This window comes from Eretmochelys imbricata, chromosome 4, assembly GCF_965152235.1.
Source record: "Eretmochelys imbricata isolate rEreImb1 chromosome 4, rEreImb1.hap1, whole genome shotgun sequence".
Classification (NCBI taxonomy): Eukaryota; Metazoa; Chordata; order Testudines; family Cheloniidae; genus Eretmochelys; species Eretmochelys imbricata.
Genome location: NC_135575.1, coordinates 115,586,029 through 115,608,103, shown reverse-complemented (window position 1 = coordinate 115,608,103; position 22,075 = coordinate 115,586,029). Strand labels below are relative to the sequence as shown.

General features: G+C 42.6%; 1 protein-coding gene across 2 annotated transcripts in view; it reads right to left on the bottom strand.

Moving 5' to 3' along the window:
- FBXL5 (F-box and leucine rich repeat protein 5) overlaps positions 1 to 22,075 on the bottom strand; it is a 61,779-nt gene that overhangs the window by 19,394 nt on the left and 20,310 nt on the right. For both annotated transcript variants that reach the window (XM_077815825.1, XM_077815827.1), the window contains exons 5-9: positions 20,594 to 20,776; positions 19,158 to 19,283; positions 13,276 to 13,424; positions 13,003 to 13,085; positions 2,157 to 2,879 (exon numbers count right to left, since the gene is read on the bottom strand). In XM_077815825.1, coding sequence (XP_077671951.1) covers positions 2,157 to 2,879; positions 13,003 to 13,085; positions 13,276 to 13,424; positions 19,158 to 19,283; positions 20,594 to 20,776 — 1,264 coding nt within the window. The remainder of the gene's footprint in view (positions 1 to 2,156; positions 2,880 to 13,002; positions 13,086 to 13,275; positions 13,425 to 19,157; positions 19,284 to 20,593; positions 20,777 to 22,075) is intronic.

The following is a 22,075-nucleotide window of genomic DNA, read 5'->3' as shown; positions in this document are numbered from 1 at the left end:
TTGGTGTAGTCTCTCGTTTTTACAGGAGAACAACTTTAAAGCTAGGTTTCAGAGTAGCAGCCATGTTAGTCTGTATCCGTAAAAAGAACACGAGTATTTGTGGCACCTTAGAGACTAACAAATTTATTTGAGCATAAGCTTTCATGGGCTTCAGCCCACTTCATCGGATGCATAAAATGAAACATATAGTAAGAAGGGGGGCGTGTGTGTACACACACACACACACACACACACACACAATCTTCTTACTTTATGTTCCATTTATGCATCCGATGAAGTGGGCTGTAGCCCAAGAAAGCTTATGCTCAAATAAGTTTGTTAGTTTCAAAAATGCCACAAGTACTCCTGTTCTTTTTAACTTTAAAGTTGCAAGTCTGAACTTAACTCAAGTACTGTTTTTTGTAATACAATGTGGCACTATTCCCTAATAAGCACACCTTTTTGATTTTAAGAACAGGTGATTCCACATTTTATAACAAAGTTGATCTTTGTGCTATTTTATACTTCGTTATTGGATGACAGGCATTTAAGAAGTGAACTCAACGGATGTTTTGCAGAATAAGTACCACAAAACTAGCCACTGTGAATTAGATTCACCTCAGCATCTGTTGGTGCAGAAATAGTACCACACTGCAAAGTTCAGGGCCAGATTTGAACTTGTCCTAAATCCAGGCACAATAAGATCAAGAGTTTTGATTCAGTGCCTTCTCTAGGTATTGTGTAAATGTTTCATTCAATATATACACATTTATGGTGATCTGGTCAAAGATAGCTAGAGCAAATGATAGGTGCTCCTTTTAATTTAAGTAAAAACTGAAATTTTACGTATGTTTTTAAACAAGAATAGAAATTATTACACATACGCAGTCAGACTAAATTAAAGTGGCGATTGCAACCCCAACTTTTAATTATTTTAAACAATGCATTCTTAATGCTACATTCATTTAGGTTGTAGTGTTTAATTATCTGCTTAATGCGAGCCTTTATACACTCAGATTTAAAACCTGGATTCCTAAACCTGTATTTAAGAGTCTATATGCAAACTGAAACCAATGAGAGGAATGCGTTGCTCACACCTCTGAAAATCAGGCCAATGGGAAAATTTTCAAACTCGACAGACACTTTATAATAAATATTTAAATGTGCAGTATGTTGTAGACAAAACAAAAATTGCAGAAACCTTATAAAAAAAGGACGTATCTCCAGTCTTCTGCCACATCAGTGGTTTTCTGTCTTCTCCAAAGCAAGGAGTGTTTGTGTTTAAATAATATTATGTGTTTTGATGTTCCTCATGAAAACAGAGAAAGAACTCCTTTCCCTACCCTGTCCTCTGCTCAGAGAGAACAGCAGCTCATGAGTCTGGAAATATGTACTGTGATGCCACAGAGAGCAAGCCTTGTTTGACTGAAAGTCTTAGGAGACTGCTATGCTGCATGTTCAGAAATGATTTTTTTAAGTCTTCGCTAAACTATTGGCACCAAGTCCTTAATGTCCATGTCAAGCTTCATTTGCTAGCACTATATATCATCTCATATACAACTTGTTCTTGTTTACATACAGAATTATGCCCAATACTATACATGAACATTTTTAAAGGAGACACTACTCTAGCTATTCAGGTTTTCACACAGTAAGCCAATGAACCAGCCATTAATCTCTTGCTGAAGGTATGTATACTTCTAAGGACTGATTCCAAAACCCACCTAAAACTGCTGTGCATAAAATACTGATGCACCTTCAGACAGATAAAATTATGTATCTTCTGAGGATTCAAAAATTCTTTCTTCCAGGGAAAAGCTACCGCTTAGATCAAGTGCCACGAAGCCAAAATTATATTAAGTCATAAAACTTGAAAAGTAACTACATAAAAGCTAAGCTTTAAACCTCTCCCACAATCACTACCAGGAAAATATTATGTACATCAGGCTATTAAAATTCAGTCATCATGTAACTATTGCTATGTATCTCTGAACAGGGAGCACTTTGAATTAATACATTTCATAATGTTTCTTATTTTTATAAGAACGACATACGATCTCATCTTGCACGCCTAATTTGACCCTGGTGCCTTCCTCATCACATTTGATAGCTTTTTCTTCCTTGAAAGTTAGGAAATTCTCATTGATGACTGCAGTAGTTCAAAAATGGCTACTTACCTGAGACCGTGGTCTGTGATCTGATAACATCCAGACAGACTGAGGAACTGAAGAACTCGTGCAGTCTCTTGGTCTGATTTTTCACTCCCAGAGTATGCAAAGTCTTTTCCCTCTGACTGTCTAGTCCTTGTTGTTTTTTTACACAGTGCAGAGGACTCTGGAAGTGCTTGTATAGTTCTTAGTGCCATCCGAGCACAACAAAATGAGTGACTGCAATAAGTAAAGGCAGTAGAAGCACAATGCTGCTGCCAACAGACACTAGTCCTTAGTCCAACAATGTCTTTATTGTAACAAGATGCTGAACAACTAAGACTGGATGCTGGTTCCACCACACAAAGTCCCTCAATATTTCTGCGTCGCCCCACAGCAGCATCTTCAATATCAGCCAGATCATCTGCATCTAGCATCCATACATAGGCAGAGCTGAAACTTTCTGAGCTGACAGGTTTAGTCCAATAGTGCTCATTACCTTCTTCCTTGATAAGAGGTTCATTAGTTATATCATGCAAACTGTACTTCCTGTTGGACTGCATGGTAATGTCTTTATTTCTCCATACAGTCTTTGCACTTCGGTTTCTGCAACTTTTCAGAACTCCTTTGTTGTTGTGGGCTGATAAGATTCCCAAAGCTCTGGAAATCTTCTCCATGGCCACATCTGTGATTTTTTCACAACCAGACAGATCAAGATGGCGAAGACTCTGACAACAACCAACCCACGACCAACTGCAATCAGAAAAGGATTAATTGAACATACAGTTCTATGTATGTTTGTAAAGGCTCTTAATGAACAAACAAAGGCAGGTAAGTAGTTTCCTGACTTTTGTAGAGAAATTAGATATTGAAATTAATTCATTAAGTGTTTATACTACACGTGCCTCAGCTCTGAAGGGAAAGAAGAAAACAGTTAAATTAAAAAATATGATTTGGCACTCATACTACAGTGAGAAGTACTTTTATAAATGCCCAAAAAGAGTAAGGATATCTAAAGAAACATGGAATGAAACATGCACAGTAATGTTATTTAAAACACTAAGTAAGAGGTCAACAACAACTGTTTAATAATTTCCAAAATGATTTGTAAGACGAAGTGAAGCTACTGGAAATCTCTGTGGTTGAACAATTCTCAAAAGCAGTTCTTGCTGACATAGTTTCCAAAAGAGCTGTCCTAATCTACTGGAAATTCGCAAGCAACTTGAACACTGCAAGATCACGCAATGGCTTGAGCGAGCTGGCGAACGTGGAAGAGATATTATACTCTGACATCGGAAAATATGAGATTGGGCTCTTGTTTTTAAGTCTTTAGCACTAATAGTTCTTAGTTGTTATAATTCCTACAGTTACAGTTTTTCAAGCTTGGCTGTTGTTTGTATTAATGTATTTAATATATATCCTCCTCTCGATTCCCTTGCATTCCACTTTAGTAAAGTATTTAAAACAGAGGATATTTGGATTCCAGAAGCTCTAGGAGCATATTAGCGTCACAATACGACTCCATAATTGAAGCTGAAAGATTAGACCTTGCACTGGAAACAATTTGGTCTTTTGACAACAAAAAAAATCTCACACCTTTTAGCCTGAAATTTCTCAACTTTAGTCTTAAACAAAAGATTTCTTTTTTTTTTTTTTACATTAATGAAGGAAGTCATTTTTGAATTATGGACTTCTAAAAATGTGCTTATTTTTTCCATTGTTGGAGTAAAGATGTTCTTTTTTGCCCACCCATAACTAAAAATAAATTGCCCTGAAAGCTCAAATTTATTTAGATGTACTAAATCACATTTAGGACTAGTACAAATATAAAAAGAAAAGGAGTACTTGTGGCACCTTAGAGACTAACCAATTTATTTGAGCATGAGCTTTCGTGAGCTACAGCTGTAGCTCACGAAAGCTCATGCTCAAATAAATTGGTTAGTCTCTAAGGTGCCACAAGTACTCCTTTTCTTTTTGCGAATACAGACTAACACGGCTGTTACTCTGAAACCAGTACAAATATAGTTTCCTAATTAAAAATTAGGAAAGGTAAAAAACGTAAGTTGAAACCTTCCAAGTACCTTGGCAAGGACTGCAACTTTCATCAAACGCTTGACAAATTTCATAGGAGTTACAGGTTTCAGAGTAACAGCCGTGTTAGTCTGTATTCGCAAAAAGAAAAGGAGTACTTGTGGCACCTTAGAGACTAACCAGTTTATTTGAGCATGAGCTTTCGTGAGCTACAGCTCACTTCATCAGATACATACCGTGGAAACTGCAGCAGACTTTATATATACACAGAGAATATGAAACAATACCTCCTCCCACCCCACTGTCCTGCTGGTAATAGCTTATCTAAAGTAATCGTCAGGTTAGGCCATTTCCAGCACAAATCCAGACTGGGAGTGGCTAAGTCATTATGCAAGGTAGCCTATTTCCTCTTGTTTTTTCCTCCCCCCCAGATGTTCTGGTTTAACTTGGATTTAAACTTGGAGAGTGGTCAGTTTGGACGAGCTATTACCAGCAGGAGAGTGAGTCTGTGTGTGTATGGGGGTGGGTTTTTGGAGGGGGGTGAGGGAGTGAGAGAACCTGGATTTGTGCAGGAAATGGCCTAACTTCATTATCATGCACATTGTGTAAAGAGTTGTCACTTTGGATGGGCTATCACCAGCAGGAGAGTGAATTTGTGTGGGGGGGTGGAGGGTGAGAAAACCTGGATTTGTGCTGGAAATGGCCTAACCTGACGATTACTTTAGATAAGCTATTACCAGCAGGACAGTGGGGTGGGAGGAGGTATTGTTTCATATTCTCTGTGTATATATAAAGTCTGCTGCAGTTTCCACGGTATGTATCTGATGAAGTGAGCTGTAGCTCACGAAAGCTCATGCTCAAATAAACTGGTTAGTCTCTAAGGTGCCACAAGTACTCCTTTTCTTATAGGAGTTACAAGCTCTGCAAGTGAATAACTTCCAGAGGGTCAGCATCCCTCATGGAAGTTCTATATGGCCGTGAAGAAGCAATGACATATTTTAGCACGTGACAGAGTATTGCCACCAGCTTGACATTTGAAACAGACTTTAAATGTTGTGCTAAAGAATCTTTCGCTCAGACGTTACATGTTCCACCAGTATAACTCTCAGAGCTTGTAACCTTCATTAGCCCCTCACTTATGACATATATGCTGTTAGAACATGCAATTTTAGCCCGATACTGTAGCAGGATCTATTAGTGCAGGCCCCGCATCCAAACAAAGCCGCAATGACGCCAATGGAACTTCTACAGCCTCATCTGTAAAGCTGAAATCAACAGAACTCCACCCAAGCAAAGGGGTCCATGATACCTGATCATAATGCAGTATTTGAACCCTCTTACAATTAGTGCTCTAAGCATTACAAACTATGTCAGCTCTAGAGCTACAGGGAAAAAACCCGAGACACTCTTGACTACTACATGAAAGGAAGGATACTTACCTTATAATAACCGGAGTTCTTTGAGATGTATAGGCCCTATGTGTATTCAGTGTGGGTGCAAATGTGCTCTATGCACCCAGAAGTTCTTCAATAGCCATGTCCATTGGTCCATACCTGCACACTATGCCTCCTCATCCTCCCAATGAGGACATGAGGGGCGGAGTGGACCAACCACCTCTCTAATGCTTTCTCAACCGCGAATCACAAGAAAATAAAGCAGAAGGGAAGGAGGGCAGGTTGTGAATACCAATAGGGAACACACATCTCAAAGAACTCCAGTTACTATAAGGTAAGTAACCTTCCTTTCTTCTTTAAATGCTGGTGCTTATGGTTATTCACTGGGGTGACTCCCAAGAAGTGCTCATTGAGGAGGAGGGTTGCAGGAAACGTTCTGAACCACAGACTGAAAGATTGCTGAACCAAAAGGAAATATCTTCAGCCAAAGCTTAAATTAGGACATAATGCCTGGTGAAAGTGTGAATGGAGCCCTTGCTCTACATATTTCTGAGAGAGGAATTCCCAGTAGGGAAGCCACTAAAGCTGCTTGGGGTCTAGTTGAGTGGCTCCTGACAGCCTGAAGTTGAAGGGCTTCCATAGGACTGTAAAAATGGGAGGCTGCAGTTTTGAAAGTCTTTGGGAAAAGAAAATTTCCCCTTTCTTTCTTTCAGCAATAGTGACGAACAATCTTGAAGACTTCAAAGAAAGGGTCTTGTCCCATGCGAGGATAAGACTAGAGTCCTGCATATATCCAGTGAGTGGAGCTATCTGTCCCCTGTGCTATGCTGAGGCTTGGGATAGAACACCAGAAGATGAGGTGAAATTCAGAAGGCAATTTAGGGATGAACTTGGGATGCAACCTCAAAGATACTTTATCTCTGTGAAAGACCATGTACGGATGATCCAGCAGAAGGGCCCCAAGCTCACCTATTCTCCTAGCAAAGGTAATCACCATCAGGAAGGCAACCTTCATAGAAATGTAGGACTGGGTGGGACCTTGATAGATCTAGTCCAGTCCCTTGCACTGAGACAGGACTAAGTACTATCTAGACCATCTCTGACAGATGTTTGTCCAACCTGTTCTTAAAAACCTCTAATGACAGACTCCACAACCTCCCTAGTAATTTGCTCAAGGGCTTAATTATCCTGACAGTTAGGAAGTTTTCCTAATGTCTAACCTAAATCTCCCCTTGCTGCAATTTAAGCCCATTACTTCTTGCCCTGTCCTCAGTGGTTAAGAACAATTTATCACCTGTCTCTTTATAATAACCTTTTACGTACTTATGTCTCCACCTCAGTTCTCTCTTCTCCACGCTAAACAAACACAATTTTTTCAATCTTTCCACAAAGGTCATGTTTTCTAGACCTTTAATCATTTTTGTTGCTCTTCTCTGGACTTTCTCCAATTTGTCTACATCTTTCCTGAAGTGTGGTGTCTATAACTGGACATAATACTTCAGTTGAGGCCTTATCAGTGCTGAGTAGAGAAGAAGAATTATTTCTCATGTCTTGCTTATAACACTCCTGCTAATACATCCCAGAATGATGTTTGCTTTTTTTGTGTGGAAAAGTATTATATTGTTGACCCATATTTAGTTTGTGACCCACTAACACACCTCCTTCCCCTCCCTACCCCCACAGATCCTATTCTGCAGTATGCCTTCCTAGATAGTCATTTCACATTTTGTATTTGTGGGGACTGATTATGCCCTCCTAAAGTAATACTTAACATTTGTTCTTTTTTAATTTTATCCTACTTAAATCAGACCACTTATCCAGTTTGTCAAGATCATTTTGAATTCTAATCCTGTCCTCCTAGTACAGAGCAGGAGTCAAATGAGGATAAGTTAGGATGAGGTTCAGGTCCCAGGTATGAGGAGATTTAGATACTAGAGAGAATGTCCTTATGATACCCTACAGGAACTTCACAGTAGTAAACACTAAAGAATAGAAAGTATATATAAAAAACCACCAAACATACACTTATGGAACTGATGCATAGGCCAGCTGTCTTCATCGAGAGAAGATATTCCACGATTACATGGATTCCTGATTCCTCAAGATTTTAAGTGGTGCTGATCACTCCACAGGGAGAATCACTTCTCTGTAGATAGTCTCCTGCTATTGTTAAGGACAGACTGGACATCCTATGAATTGTCCATCCAAGAACTATGCCACCAGACAGAGAGAAGCCAAGGTGCAGGTGGAAGTGGCTGATCTTGCCTTTTTTCTGAGACAGTAGGTCCGGGAACAGTTGTATGTGAATGCATGGGCATGAGGCCAACTGCAGGATGGTGGTGAACCAGAACGGTCTCAGGCACCAGGGAGATATCAGGATCACTGCAGCCCTGTCCAGCTTGATTCTTCTGAGGACACAGAGTTGTAAGAGGATGGGAGGGAAGCAGTACATCAGCAGGTCCAACCCCCACACTAGGAAGCCATCCCCTCTGGAGCTGAGGCCCAGAGCCACTCTGTAAAGCCCTTTTCATTCCACTGAATTGCAAAAAGCTCCCAGGATGGGACACCTCATAGATGAAAGATGTACTGCGCTACTGATGGGTGGAGCTCCCACTACTGCTGAGAGGGTAATCTGATGAGGTATACATCAGTTCCAGAGCTGGACCGCCTGTTTGCAGACTGGGATGGATCTTGAGCCTCCCTGTTTGTTTATGTAATAGACAATGGCCATGTCTGAGCTTACCTGTATATGAGCAAACCAAATAAGGGGTAGGAACATCTTGCATGTTTTGTGTACCGCCTGAAGCTCAAGAAGATTGAGATGTAGCCTGGATTCCTACAGGGACCAGGAATGCCAAGCTGTCTGGCTGAATAAGTGTGCTTCCCATCCCAGAAGGCAGACAGCCATGATGAGTGTTTTTGTAGGTGGTTTAGAAATAAAGAGGACCCCAACACACACTTTGTTCTTGGTCCCCCATTAAATAAGTAATGGCAACACGTTCTGGAGGAGCAAGACCTTCTTGTCCAAAGAGTCCCTGCTTGGTACATAGATCAACCTCAGCCAAACCCGTAGGCCTAAGCAGGAACAGACCACCCTCTGAGGACTGAGATGAAGCTGGGCGACCAGGTCCGTCATTGTGAGGAATCAGTCTTGAGGCCCTTGCCACGATCAAGTTCAGTTTCACTCCACTAAGTTGTGTAATTTGTGAGGGCAGGGGAGGGGTAAGGTGGTTTTTCTGAATTTACCTGAAGCCCAAAAGCATAAGATAGTTCAAGTGAGGTGACTTTTGCTTGCACTTCCCGATACAATCATCCAGGTGGGGAAATATTGGGCCACCTTGTTTGTGGAGGTACACACCCACCACTCTAAGTACCTTCACAAAAACTCTCAGGACCATCAATAGGCAAAAGGGGAACACACTACTGAAAGTGCTCTGGACCTACAGTGAAATGAAGAAATCTCCTTCAAGCTAGGCGACTGTCCAAATGAAAATATGCATCTTTCAGATAGAGAGCAACAATCTAGTCACCTTTGTTTGTGGAGGAGATTACTGAGGCCAGGAAATATCACTGAATGAAGCAGACACTCAGCTGTTTGGTCCAGGATGGGTCTCCAGCCCCCGTTCTTTTGGGAGGTGAGGAAGTATCTTGAGTAAAAGCCCTTCATCTTGTGAGGAGAGGGCACAGGCTGTCTTGTCCCCAACTGGATTAGGGAGTCCTCCTCCAGTTTGAGGATCCTCTCATGAGAGGAGTCCCTGAAAAGGGATGAGGAGGGAGGGCCAGGAGCAGGGGGTCAGACAAGACCTCTAGGATGCAGCCAGTTGAGGTGATGTTGAAAATCCATTTGTCCTATGTGATAAGGTGCCACATCAGGAGGAAACAGGCCAGGCATCCACCAAAAGGAGTGGAGATAACAGGTGGTATGGAGACTAGTTGATGGCTCTCGAGTATCCCATCAAAATGCCTCTTGGTAGGCAGTTAGGAACTGAAGAGGGGAGGGCGGTGGTGTGGAGTGCCTGCCCACGATGCACCCTCTGTCATTTTCTAAGGGGCTCCTAGATCCCTTGATAGAAAAATGACTGAGGTGGTGTGTGCTAACCAGAGGCAGCAGCCTGGAATATTTCCTCAGGGGTGCCAGGGTATATATCCCCAAATAGCAGAGGGTAGAGCAGGGGCGGGCAAACTTTTTGGCCTGAGGGCCACATCAGGTTTCCAAAATTGTATGGAGAGCTAGTTAGGGGAGGCTGTGTGGATGGTTGCGTGGCCCAGCTCCCGCCTCCTATCCAACGCCGCCCCCCCCCCCCCTTCTCGCCCCCAGGACTCCTACCCCATCCACCAGCCCCTGCTCTCCATCCCCTCCTGGACCTCCCACCCCGACTGACCCCTGCCGCCCCACCCAACCCCCCACTTCATGACTGCCCCCACCCCCAGACCCATGCCCCATCCAAGCTCCCTGTTCCCCGCCCTCTGACCGCCCGGCCCCTATCAACACCCCCCAACTCCCCTGCCCTCTATCCAACCCCCATGCCCCCTGACTGCGCTGCCTGGAGCACTGGTGGCTGGCGGCACTACAGCCGCGCCGCCCAGAGCACCAGGTCAGGCTGTGCCTCTGAAACTGTGCTGCCGAGCTGCCCAGAGCGTGGCATGGCGCGCTGAGGCTGCGGGGGAGCGGGGAAAGCAGGGGAGAGGCTGAGAGCTAGCCTCCCGGGCCAGGAGCCTAGGGGCCGGGCAGGAGGATCCTGCGGGCTGGATGTGGCCCGCAGGCTGTAGTTTGCCCACCTCTGGGGTAGAGCAGAAGTCTTTGTGAGTGTGCAGTGACTCCTATCTTTTCACTCAAAAAACTGTTACCACAAAGGAGAAATCCTGTACCATCACTGAACATTCTAGGGAAGCCCCAAGGACTGCAACCTGAAGCCCATCTCATAACTACCGAGGCAGGCATGCAACATGATGCTGCGTCCATTGCATTCAGAAGTGCTTGGAAGGTCAACCCTGTAACCAGATTTCCCCCATCCAGGATGGCCCGAAATTAGGACCTAAATTCCTTCAGCAACTTAGAGAATTCTAACAGCTTATTGCAATTCATGAAGTCGTACTTGGACATCAATGCCTAGTAATTTGCTACGTGAAACAGTAGGCTAGCCAATTAAAAGTTCTTTCTGTTAAAGAGATATCTCTTGGTGTCTTTGTCAGGAGGGGTGGAACCAGGCTGACACTCCATGACAGCTTGTCCCACTAAGGAGTTGGGATTAAAGGTGGGAAAACAAATATTCTGCTCCCTTGGGAACGAACAAAATATTTCTTTTAAGCCCTCCTCAGGGGCAGGGCACAAGTAGCAGGAATGTGCCAAATTGTTTTACAAAGCTTCAATAGGACCCTGTTCATGGGGCACACCACTTTAGAGGAAGCCATAGCTTGGAGAAAATCCAGGAATTTTTGGGTAAGATCCTGAATCAACTGTAGTGGGACTTGAAGAGATTAAGCCATCCTCCTCAGGAGGCCACGGCACTGCCTGTAATCATCTGGTGGTGAGGGAGAAGCTACTGTCACTGCCTCATCTGGAAGGATGAAGAAAGCACTGCCAGGGGATCCAGTGGTTCCCACTGTTCCTCCTTAACAAGTGCTTCTGTGGGGACTTCGGCTACTATTGGCAGTGATATCCAGGATCCTCATACGCTGGCACATGAAGATATTAATCCCAAGGGCCCAAGCAAGGTCAGTGGACGGTATCATAAGAGCGTGAAGGTGGGCCCCATGTGGGGTACTGTTGGTCCCTTAGCAACACTATGGTTCATGAAGACATTTGGAAGACTTTAGAAGCCCTGTTAGGGATAGCTCTTAACTATGTTGTCAGAAGAACCCTGAGCACTGGGTCATTTTCATCCGACAAGTACGAATGGTCAGGCTCTCGTGGACAAACCAATGGGTGTGTATCCTGACCCTGACCAACCACAGATATGAGCTGATGAATCGTACATTGACAGTGCTGGAGCCTCCGCCTTATGGCTTGAGCTTGGGATTGGCAAATGTTGAGTTGGTAGTGTTGGAACATCTCTCAGCAGAATCGGTCCAAGAGGATCAGAAATTCTGGATACACACAAAATGCCAGATCTTCAAGCAGAGCATACAGAGATCTCACCAGAGGAGAGCTGGCAGGCATCATGGTTGGATCTGTCAATGCTCTCTTTGAAGCAGCAGACTTCTGCTGGATTGGTGTTAACAGTGCAGAGGGCAAACAGTCCCTTCTGCCTCTATGTGGTGTTGGATTGGTCCTGCCCGTTCAGCAGACAATTTCAGGACGCTGGTACCTCTCATAACTGTCGATAATGGCCCCTGCTCCCTGCAAGGTCTGGATGTACCCTTCCTGGGGCATCCGGTGGTGCCTGAGGAAGGGGAGAAATAAACCTCTTTTTGGAGGATTTCTGATGTGATTTATCCCTCTTTTTGCGAGGGTGTTTACCCTGGCCTTCTTCATACCTCCATTTAGTGGTGTGCTTAGATTTCTTGAAAGACTCAACTGAATGGCTGTGGTTCTGGAGGGATGCCACCTGGAGGCTCAGATCCGGTAGATGTGGAGCAGGAGAGCCCCAGGTCCAAACAGGGCCTCAAAGAGAACTCCATAAGACACCTACAAGTCTGAATTCGTGAAACTGCCAAGTACACTGAGGAAAGGCATGGCAGACGTCATACCTGAGGGGGTCTGTGCTTCCCCAAGGCAGTACAGACAGCTCTCATGCAAGTCACTCAGAGGGAACCTCTGTGGGCAGGCCAGCCAGGCTTTGAAATCTGGAACTTTGGGCATAACAAGGTGCCCTAAAATGACAGGGGAAATGAATGGAGAGGAACCCACTACCCTCAGATTAATGAATATAAAACACCTAAAAACAATTTATTTAAGGAACCGATCATCAAGCAGGGAAGTTGGAAAGGCTAGATAGAGAATAGTTCCATTCCAGACTTGAAGTGGTAGAATGGAACCGGAGAGGCTGTTGGCCTGCACAGCCCCCGAAGTTCTTGGTGGGGATCATGGAAGCAGCGAGGGCGCATTCACAAACAGTTGCTATTTTTGAAGAATTTCCAGTTACTGGCACACGGAGCGCATCCGCACCCAAAGCAAATGCTCAATAGAGTCTAGCGCTCAAGTAGTATGCATTACATTCATTAAGTGTTAACATTACACCCATAAGATTATTATGCAAGGGTTGCAACTCACTGGGGTTATGTGCAATGCTGAAACAGTTGAAACCTTTTCAAAATGTTCCACTCCATAGTTATAAGCTTTGCCTGCCATATTAAGTAGAATATTAATGCTGCTTTAGTTTGATTGTTGGTTATGGTTGAATGCACATTCTATATATAATTACTATACTAGTCACAGTATGCTCTAGGTTTGGTTTTGTTTTTTACTGGAAAAGCTATAGATACTAAGTTTTTAAAAGCAAATAACTAACCTTTCAAATGCAGAGTCTGAAATATCAGTTTGAGTGAGATCCAGATGTTCCAAGTTAGGACAAAGTTCCAAGAACTGTCTAACCTAGGAAAGGAAGGAAAAAAAGAAAATGCAAAAACCAGACAATTAAAGAGTCTCACAGCCAAGATGCAAATGAATGCTCATTTGAGTTGCAATTCAACTTCACTGACAATACAGACTCAAGCACACCAATTATATATTATTACTAATTATAGCCTACACACTCAAACGTATTAGTGCTGACAATACATACCATTTTGTTAGAAACTGCAGAACTGTAGGCCAGTACTAGTGTTTTCACTGAAGTGCCTACATGTGGGAGAACATTATGAATTAAGCCATGGAGTAAATGCTTTTCCATCTGCGCTATGTTAATTGCAAGTGATTCTTCTGCAGCCTCTTCTGTAAAATAAATCAAAGAGAAAGTAAGATTTTACCATGTATTTAGAGAGATTTTTAAAGTTCATCTCCTCATATCACATTAAATACAAGATTTACAAAAAAAGCTATCCACCTTATGCAGTAACGATGGTTCTTCGAGATGTCTCCTACTATGGGTGCTCCACTGTAGGTGTGTCTGCATCCCTATGCTGCTGATTGGACAACTTCATAGCAGTGTCTGTTAGGCCAGCATATGCGTGGTCTCTCCTTGTGCTGTGTCATAAGGCTAGTCAGCACGTGGGGCTAACCATCCCCAGTTCCTTCTCTACCACGGAGTCATAAACGAGAATTCCAAAGTAGAGGGGAAGAGGGTGGGTTGTGGACAACCATAGGGACACACATCTTGAAGAACCATCGTTACTGCACAAGGTGAGTAACAACTTCTTCGAGTAGTGTCCATATGGATGCTCCACTGTACTCCCAAGTAGTATCTCTTCTGGAGGACTGGGACTTCAGAGTCAGGTCAATTACAGATGACAGTACTGTGGAGCAGAGAATGGCATCAGAGACAGTCTCTCCAGCAATGGCATAGTGTTCTGCAAAAGCGTGGACTGATGCCCCTGTCAATGCTCTGCAGATCTCTGAGATAGGGACATCCTTGAAGAAGGTGACAGATGAGGAGATTGATCTTATGGAATGTGTACAGATCAAGTCTAGGAGGTGGGGGTCACGTTATGAATTTGGTAGCACTGTCTGACGCAATTCAAGACCCACATAGAGAGTCTCTTTGGGCTGATATTCCTGAGCCCTTGGATCTTCCTGTCACAAAGAGGAAAGTCTAGGGGACTTCAAGAAGGCATTTGTCTTATCAAGGTAGAAGGCCAGGGCTCTCCTAGCATCTGGGATATGTACTATAGCCTCCCTATTGTCTTGGTGAGGCTTGGAGTAGAAAATTCAATGGTGAATTGATTCATGTGAAATGGGGAGATTACCTGGGGAATGAATTTTGGATGCGGCCTGACTGTAACCTTGTTTGGAAAGGATACTGTGTAAGGAGGATGTGCCATCAGACCTGCTATCTCTGCTATCCTTTTGGGCAAGGTAATTGCTATCGGGTAGGCTGTTTTCACTGATAGGTAGGTTAGCGAACACGTGGCCATGGATTCAAAAGGGGGCCTAGTCAGCCCTTTCAGTACCAGGTTTAGTTCCACATGGAGGTAGGGAGTTGAGGTTGAGGGAAGAGGTTTATTATACTCTTAAATGAATCTTTTAGTGGTTGGGTATGACAGCACAGAATATCCCTCTACGGGATGGTGAAAGGCTGTAATAGCTGCTAGATGGACCCTAAGAGAGTTTAGGGATAATTCTGACTTTTTCAGGGTCAGAGCATATTTGAGAATATGTGGAAGAGTTGCTGACATTGGAGAGATCTGTTGGGATGTGCACCAAATCTGAAACCTAGACCATTTTTGCAGGTAAGTACATCGGGCAGAGGACTTTATACTGTGTAACTGATCCTCTTGTACTACCTTTGCGCATGAAATTTCTAGGTGCTGGAACCAAGCAGAGGCCATGCTTTGAGACAAAGAATCCCCCTGTTGGCATGTTGGGTACACCCTTCGGCTTGCGAGAGGTGGTGTGGAAAGGTCAGGAGAGAGCGGGCATGTCACGAGCCGTGTCAGATAAGAGCACCAGATCTGTCTCGGCCAAGTAGGAGCAATCAGGATGATGTGAGCTCCATCCCTTTTTATTTTTAGCAGGACCTTCAGCAGAAGAGGAAATGGAGGAGAGGCGTAAAAAAAGGTTCTTGTCCCAGTGGAGAAGAAGAGCACCACGCAGAGAGTGCAGTTCCATCCCTGCCCTGAAGCAGTAGCATGGGCACTTCTTGTTCTGGTAAGTGGTGCACAGGTCTATGGATAGTGTTCCCCATTGTATAACAAGTTGTGGAGTACTGACGAGTGCATCACCCGCTTGTAATCGTGCAGGAATTTGTCCACTATCAAATTCTGCATACCCAGGAAGTAAGTTGCGAGCAAAGCGACTTTGTGAGATACGCACCAGTTCCATAGTCTCATTGCCTCCATGCACAGAGAGGGTGAGCTGCCCCTCAGCCCTCCCAGCTGCTATGGGTATGTTGTCTGTTATGATCTTTGTATGTGATCCTGCGATCAGCAGGAGGAAATGGGCACAGACATGCTGACAGCTCTCAGTTTGAGGAGACTGATGTGTAGAGACATCTCTGAAGATGACCATTTGTCTTGCGTCATGAGGCCATTTAAATGTGCTATCTTCCCTATGAGTGATGATTCGTGGTAAGGACCAAAAATGGTGACATGTATGAGAAGGGGACCCCTGTCACATTTGTCAGGTCCTTCCACCAGTTTAAGGAATTTTTAATTCTGGTGGGGTTTGACCAAACTGAACCATAGTTGAAGGCATGGCATGTGGAATCTGGCATGTGGCATCACTGTCGTGCCTGCTGCCACGTGTCCCAAGTTGGAGGCAGAGTCCGGCCAGAATTTGGACTGTATTGAATGGTGTCTATGAGCAAAGCCAGGGATAGGAACCAGTGGTGAGGCAGAAGGGCTTTGGCCTGTATGGCATCTAGGATGTCCCCAATGAATTCCAGGCATTGCACTCGGGGTAAGGGCTGACTTCTGGGTGTTGACCTGTAAACCCAGTTCTGTGAACAAGTGTATTGTAGTGTTGACAGCTTTGTGGGCCTCCTGGAGAGATCAGGCTCTGAGGAGACAATCATCTAGGTATGGGTAAATCATTATCCCTTGAGAGCATCAGTGAGTGGCTACCACTGAGAGAACTTTGGAAAATACTCTCAGGGTTAATGACAGCACGAAGGGGAGGACTCTGTATTGATAATGGTCATGTCCCAGAGTGAACCTGAGAAATCATCTATGAGCTGATAGGATCAAGATGTGAAAATAGGTGTCTCGGAGGTTGAGGGCATAAAAACAGTCTCCCTGTTCCAAACTTGGAATGATAGTCAATAAGGTGACCACCTTGAACTTCTGAGCCTTGACAAACCTGTTGAGAGCTCTGAGGTCCATTAGGGGTCTCTAACTTCCCTTTCTTTTGGGAATTAGGACATAATGAGAGTAGAACTCCTTGCCTCACAGACGCTGAGGTACCAGTTCTATGGCTCCTAACTGAAGGAGATGATTTATCTCCTGTCATCGTAAACTCTCATGAGAAGGGTCCCTGATGAGGGACAGAAAGGGGGTTGTGGAGGGGCTATGGAGGTGAAGTCAATGGAGTTCCCAGATTGGACAATCTCTAAAACTCATCAGTCTGACATTTTATGTTCCCAGGCAGTACAGAATATTGCCAATCGGTGGCCGAATGGGTATATAATCACAGTCAGTTGTGGGGAGTGGTCTCGTGGTGCCTCAACCTGCCTGTCAAATGTGGTGTTTAGATGCAGGGAGTTGGGACGAGACCAGACAGTTTGCACTTCAGGAATTTCCCTTTCTTCCTCTGCGTTTCGTAATGATGTTGAGGCTGATATTGAGCCACATATGGTCTGTGTTGAGATTGGAGACTAAAACGCCTTTTGCCCCAGCGTATAGATTCCCAGTGACTCGAGGGTAGCCCTGGAATACTTCAAGATATGAAGAGAGGCGTCGGTCTTTTCGGCGAAGAGCTTCATCCCCTCAAAAGGAAGATCTTCCACCATGGACTGTGCCTCTTTTGGGAATACCGACAAGTGGAGTCATGGATGTCCATCACATCACCACTGTGGAGATGGACCTAGCTGCTGTGTCTCTGGCACTACAGGCCAATTGTAGCTTTGTTTTTGCTACTAATTGTCCCTCTTGTATGATGACTTTAAAGGATTCCCGATGTGCCAATACAGTCACTGAGTTCGTTATAATTTATATAGTTACATTTGGTCGTGAGCGCCTGGTAGCTGGTGACATAGAACTGCAAGGTGGCAGAGGAATATGCCGTCTGCCAAAGGGATCAAGGCTTTACTAGTCCCTGTCATATGGTGTAGCCCTGCACTGGTGCTGAGGATACTGAGCAAGAGAGATCATTTGTGGCTATCCATACACTCACTTATGACTTACGACTTCCCCACCTTCTTCTTGAAGAACTTAAGAGAGGACTCCCCAGCTTGTTTCTCTGACCCATTTCCCTTAGAAGTCGAAAGTTATGGGAAAGACCCATGTCCACCAGGAGATTGAGGTCACAGAGCTGCCTCCAGGAAGATAATTTTCTGGTGGAGCTCTGTCCTTGCGGGATCTCAGTCAGGGCTGCACAGGGACGCATACACATCTACAATGGAGCACCCACAGGGACACTACTGAAAGAACCACTAAGGTTTAAACTAAGATTTAAAACATCTACATATCTTGTGCCTAAAAAAATATGGATGTAAATGAAAAGTTTAACACAACACATGTTTAATGATGCACTTCAAAATTTGCTCGGCTCTGAGAAGTAGATTCTAGAGGTGTGGTTTTCTACTTGTCTATCTTGCTAGCTGTCCTATAGAGATAAACCCCAGAAACCAACAGAGCAACCAACCCAATAGAAAGCTATTACAACATTGCTCAAGAAGGTTTCTTTCAGATTCTGCACCATTTAGGGTTTTACAGGTTGCTACCAAAAATTCAAAACATACACAGACACGAACGGGTGAAATTCAGAATACAGAGTGTTATTTGGTCATAATGATCACCTCATTCCAAAGAGCAACACAGCATTCTGTACTAGCTGAAGCTGCCAATTACTTTTTCCACTGGTAACTGCGTAGAAGACGTTACAGGAATCAGTTACAGGTTACAACGGCAAGGATCCTGGATGTGGTTTACAAAGAGATAAATTTGCAGACTCTGGGCCAATAGTAGAGAAAGGAAAACTATTGTGTGTTACTGAAGTCAACTGGGCATCCAAGAGCACCTTTATATCTAACAGGATTCTAAGACTAAAAACTTGAAAATAGCAACATATTTTTAAAGTCAGTTTTATCTTGGAACTCACATACCAATTGGACACACTCTACTGAATGTGTCTTCAAAATGGGGAATTTCTGACCAACAGACCATATTAAAAAAAAACATGGTCTTGCCCTTCCCCAATGTTCAGCTCATGCTGAACTGAGTACAGAGCTGGAAATGGGATAGCCAAAACAGAGATAGGAGCATAATTCATCCAAGCCTTAGTAACACAAATAAGGTAAGATGTTGTCGCTATCATTAAATTGTGGACAAAGGAAGTTTGCGTGTGCTGTGTTTTGCATACCTCACAGAAATTGAACATTATGGGGCATTGGTTAGGATGACTACTTGCCACTACTTTGCTTTAGTAAAAAAAAGTGTGGTTGCCTAACAAAAAAAAGTACCATATCTGGAAACATTTTATATCCATGTAATATGTAGATGACATTGACTAACTGCTCAAGAGCCAGTGCGCCTGTGTTCCTTTAATTGTAAGTATATTAGTTTAATCTTAATTCTACAGTTGTTAGTTGAAACTGTCCAAATTCAAAATATTTTCTGCTAGCCCAAGGTAAAAGTACATATTCCAGATTAAATGTTTCTTCATTTATTCAGAATTGTAATATATGTACTAAAATCAATTAAGAGAAAAACTGTTTTTAAAAAGTAGCTACATGTGCCTCTGTATAAAATTATAGCTATACGATTACATCTACAGGGGGGTTTTGTATCTTCTTCATGAAAAGCTGAAAAGGAATTCTGCATAGCAATTTATTCTAGATTAGATTTTGCCTACCAGATTCATCTATGTCAGCATCTTCATCCCATTCCTGAAAAGCACGACTTTCATCTTTTCTATTTTTCACCCACTCCTCATCAGGTTCAGTATCAAGGTCAGCTGCAGGACCACTGTACCAGTCACCTACTCAGCCAAAAAAAGGAAATAAATGAAAAAGCACTCCAGGAAACATTTGATCTTTATAACTGAAAACTCCAGAAATTACTTGTTATATATTGGGATCCAATCCAATGATATAAGTAAAAGATTTTCTATTTTCTTCAACTGAAGTTGGATTGGGCTGTTACATATACATTTCTTGATGTTTATAATATATTTAAAGTGAATGTTCAAAAGCTTTTAGAATTCCCTAAGACAATTTCAATATCTCCATTAGGTTAACTATTGTTATATTTCTTAATGAGGACTCTCTTTTTCATATTTCCCCACTAGGGTCCAGTATGAAAATGCAAAGTAGGACTGAAATAATGGTGCGTCTCATTGAAAAATTTTGATTTCCCGTTTCTAAAATTCTGTAACAAAATAAGTATATTTATATATACACAGTTCATTTAACAATTGGTGTAACCAACTATCGATTTACTGAGCAAAAAAACCTGCATGAAATAAACAAATTTCCTTTCTAATATGAAATCCTCACGATTTACTGGTCATGTCACCTAGTCAGGAGTTGATCAGTTTAGAATAAAAACACTTCCAACAGCTATAGATCACGAGTTTACAATTACACACTGCACACGTGACTCAGTGGTGTAGAAAACAAGCTTTTTCCAATGGATAACCAGTTGGATATGAAGTTTCTCTTACTAATTGTGGGGAAACAGTGAAATGCCAACTAGCCGAATGTAGCTAACTGCAAAGGAACAGGGGTTTTGTTGCTGCTGTGGCTTGTACGCTTTATTGGAGTCTTACAATATGTAAAGAGCCTCTAAAGGCTTTGTCTGTATATGAAAAGCCTGCAACGTAACAAAAATATGAAATATTTCACTTTTACTAACCAATTTCTCTGAATCCGCTGCAATAAGACTACTAATGCAGCCACGTTATCACCATTTAGAACACAAGGATAGAGAATACTATATACTAACCTTACTTCCAATTACAAAGATGTAATACCAATTAACATAATTGTTAGATCACATACGTGTTCGCATATTACTGTTTCACTTAACTCGGGTCCGTTCTTGTATATACTGTCTTTTCATGACTACCAAAAAATAAAACATTAAACTAAGCTTGTAGTTGTTCCCTCTATCAAAATCAACTTCTATCACATCAAATTAAGCTGTGTAATGCCACCATGACCAAATGGAGCACCTACACTCAGTTAATCTAGATTAGTCACACAAAATGCTAATTTATTATATTTTGCAATCTCCAAAGTCAGATCCTTGAAACGTTTTTAAAAACAGATGAAAAATTCAATCACCTACCTCTGGCCCACTGAACAGGGTAGAGGTGTTTCCAAAGAGATCCCGTTTTAACCAGTTGAGACCACTTAGTGCTTACTTGACTACACCGACACAACTCCTGAGGGTTAAGGTAACTGAAAATGGTCAGCATTACTTCAGGAGGAAGATGAGTAACATTTGTGGTATGCCCTGTCACTTCAGTTTCTGAAATATAAAACATGTGTGTTAATAAAGGGGTATGCGTGTATACTTCTGCAGTTAAGTGATAATGGTTGGACTCATTTTCCCCAAGGTGATACAATGATAAAATGCATTAAAGCGAACATAAGAAAACATTCGATTTGTTTGGTAATAAGACCTAAAAGAATATTTCACATAAAAATATTTGGAAGGGTGGAGGGAAGCGTTAAACGTTCTATATTATAAATGCCACTGAAGATCACAATAACTCAGTTCAATCCCTACCATTTCCTTTACCAAGTATACAGTCTAATTTCCTTTCCAAAGTCTGGCCAAGAAAGGAATCTGGATGCTACTCAAGCCAGGTGGAATGGAAGTAATATTTTGTGGTAGTGAAAACTTATCGAAATGGGCAGAAGCAGCATTTGCACCTTTTAACATGTATGCCTGCCTTTGCCAAAACACAAACCATGGCTGCTCCTGGATTCTCAGGATACTGTACTAAGCCACAGGGACTTTTCTCATCTGCAGCTAGCAAGGAAGCTGCAACTAGTCCTGTCCAATGAGGATCGTGTTTTTATTACCTCCAAGCACTCAGCTTTCTTGACTGGGGAAAGCCAACATAAGCACATCCTCTTTGCTTTAAGAATCAAATCTTTGCACTTGGCTCCCCATTCTCTTCTGGGTGCAATTAACTTGTATAGGTAATACCTTTTTAAACTTCTGAATGGTCAAGACTAACAAACAAAACCAAGTAAATGTCTTACACAGTGCTCTGAAGCACATGTATCATATTTCGTTTTTAGTTTCTGTTCATACCAAGTAAACAAGCAGTAGCTTTAACAAGCCTCACTGTGGGTGAATTTATGTAAAGTGTGTTTAAAATAATTTGTACATAACCATTAGCTGTTACAAAATAAATATATAGTAGTGGTGTGAAAAATTCAATCAGTAAGGAATCAGATTTTTAAAATGAACATTCATAACAAAAAAAGACCATGAGAAGTGGTACAAATGATTTGGAGGCTAAATATTTGTCTTTTTTTCTTCTATTCATTAACTCTAGTCAGAAAGGGAAAGCGATACTCACCTTAAAATAGATCTTTCAGACACCAGACCCATAGAGGCAATGCTATTATTTCCCATTACATCAAAAGAATAAGATTTTCTCCAACGGTAAGTGTGTTATAATGGATTCCATTTTTACATGTGTGCTTCCAGAATGTGAGAAGACTGATTCTCATAGACCAAATTTCAAAAACAGTTCAACTACCTTACCATTCTGGAGTATCAGAGACACTAGTTTGTTATGAAAGAAAAAGT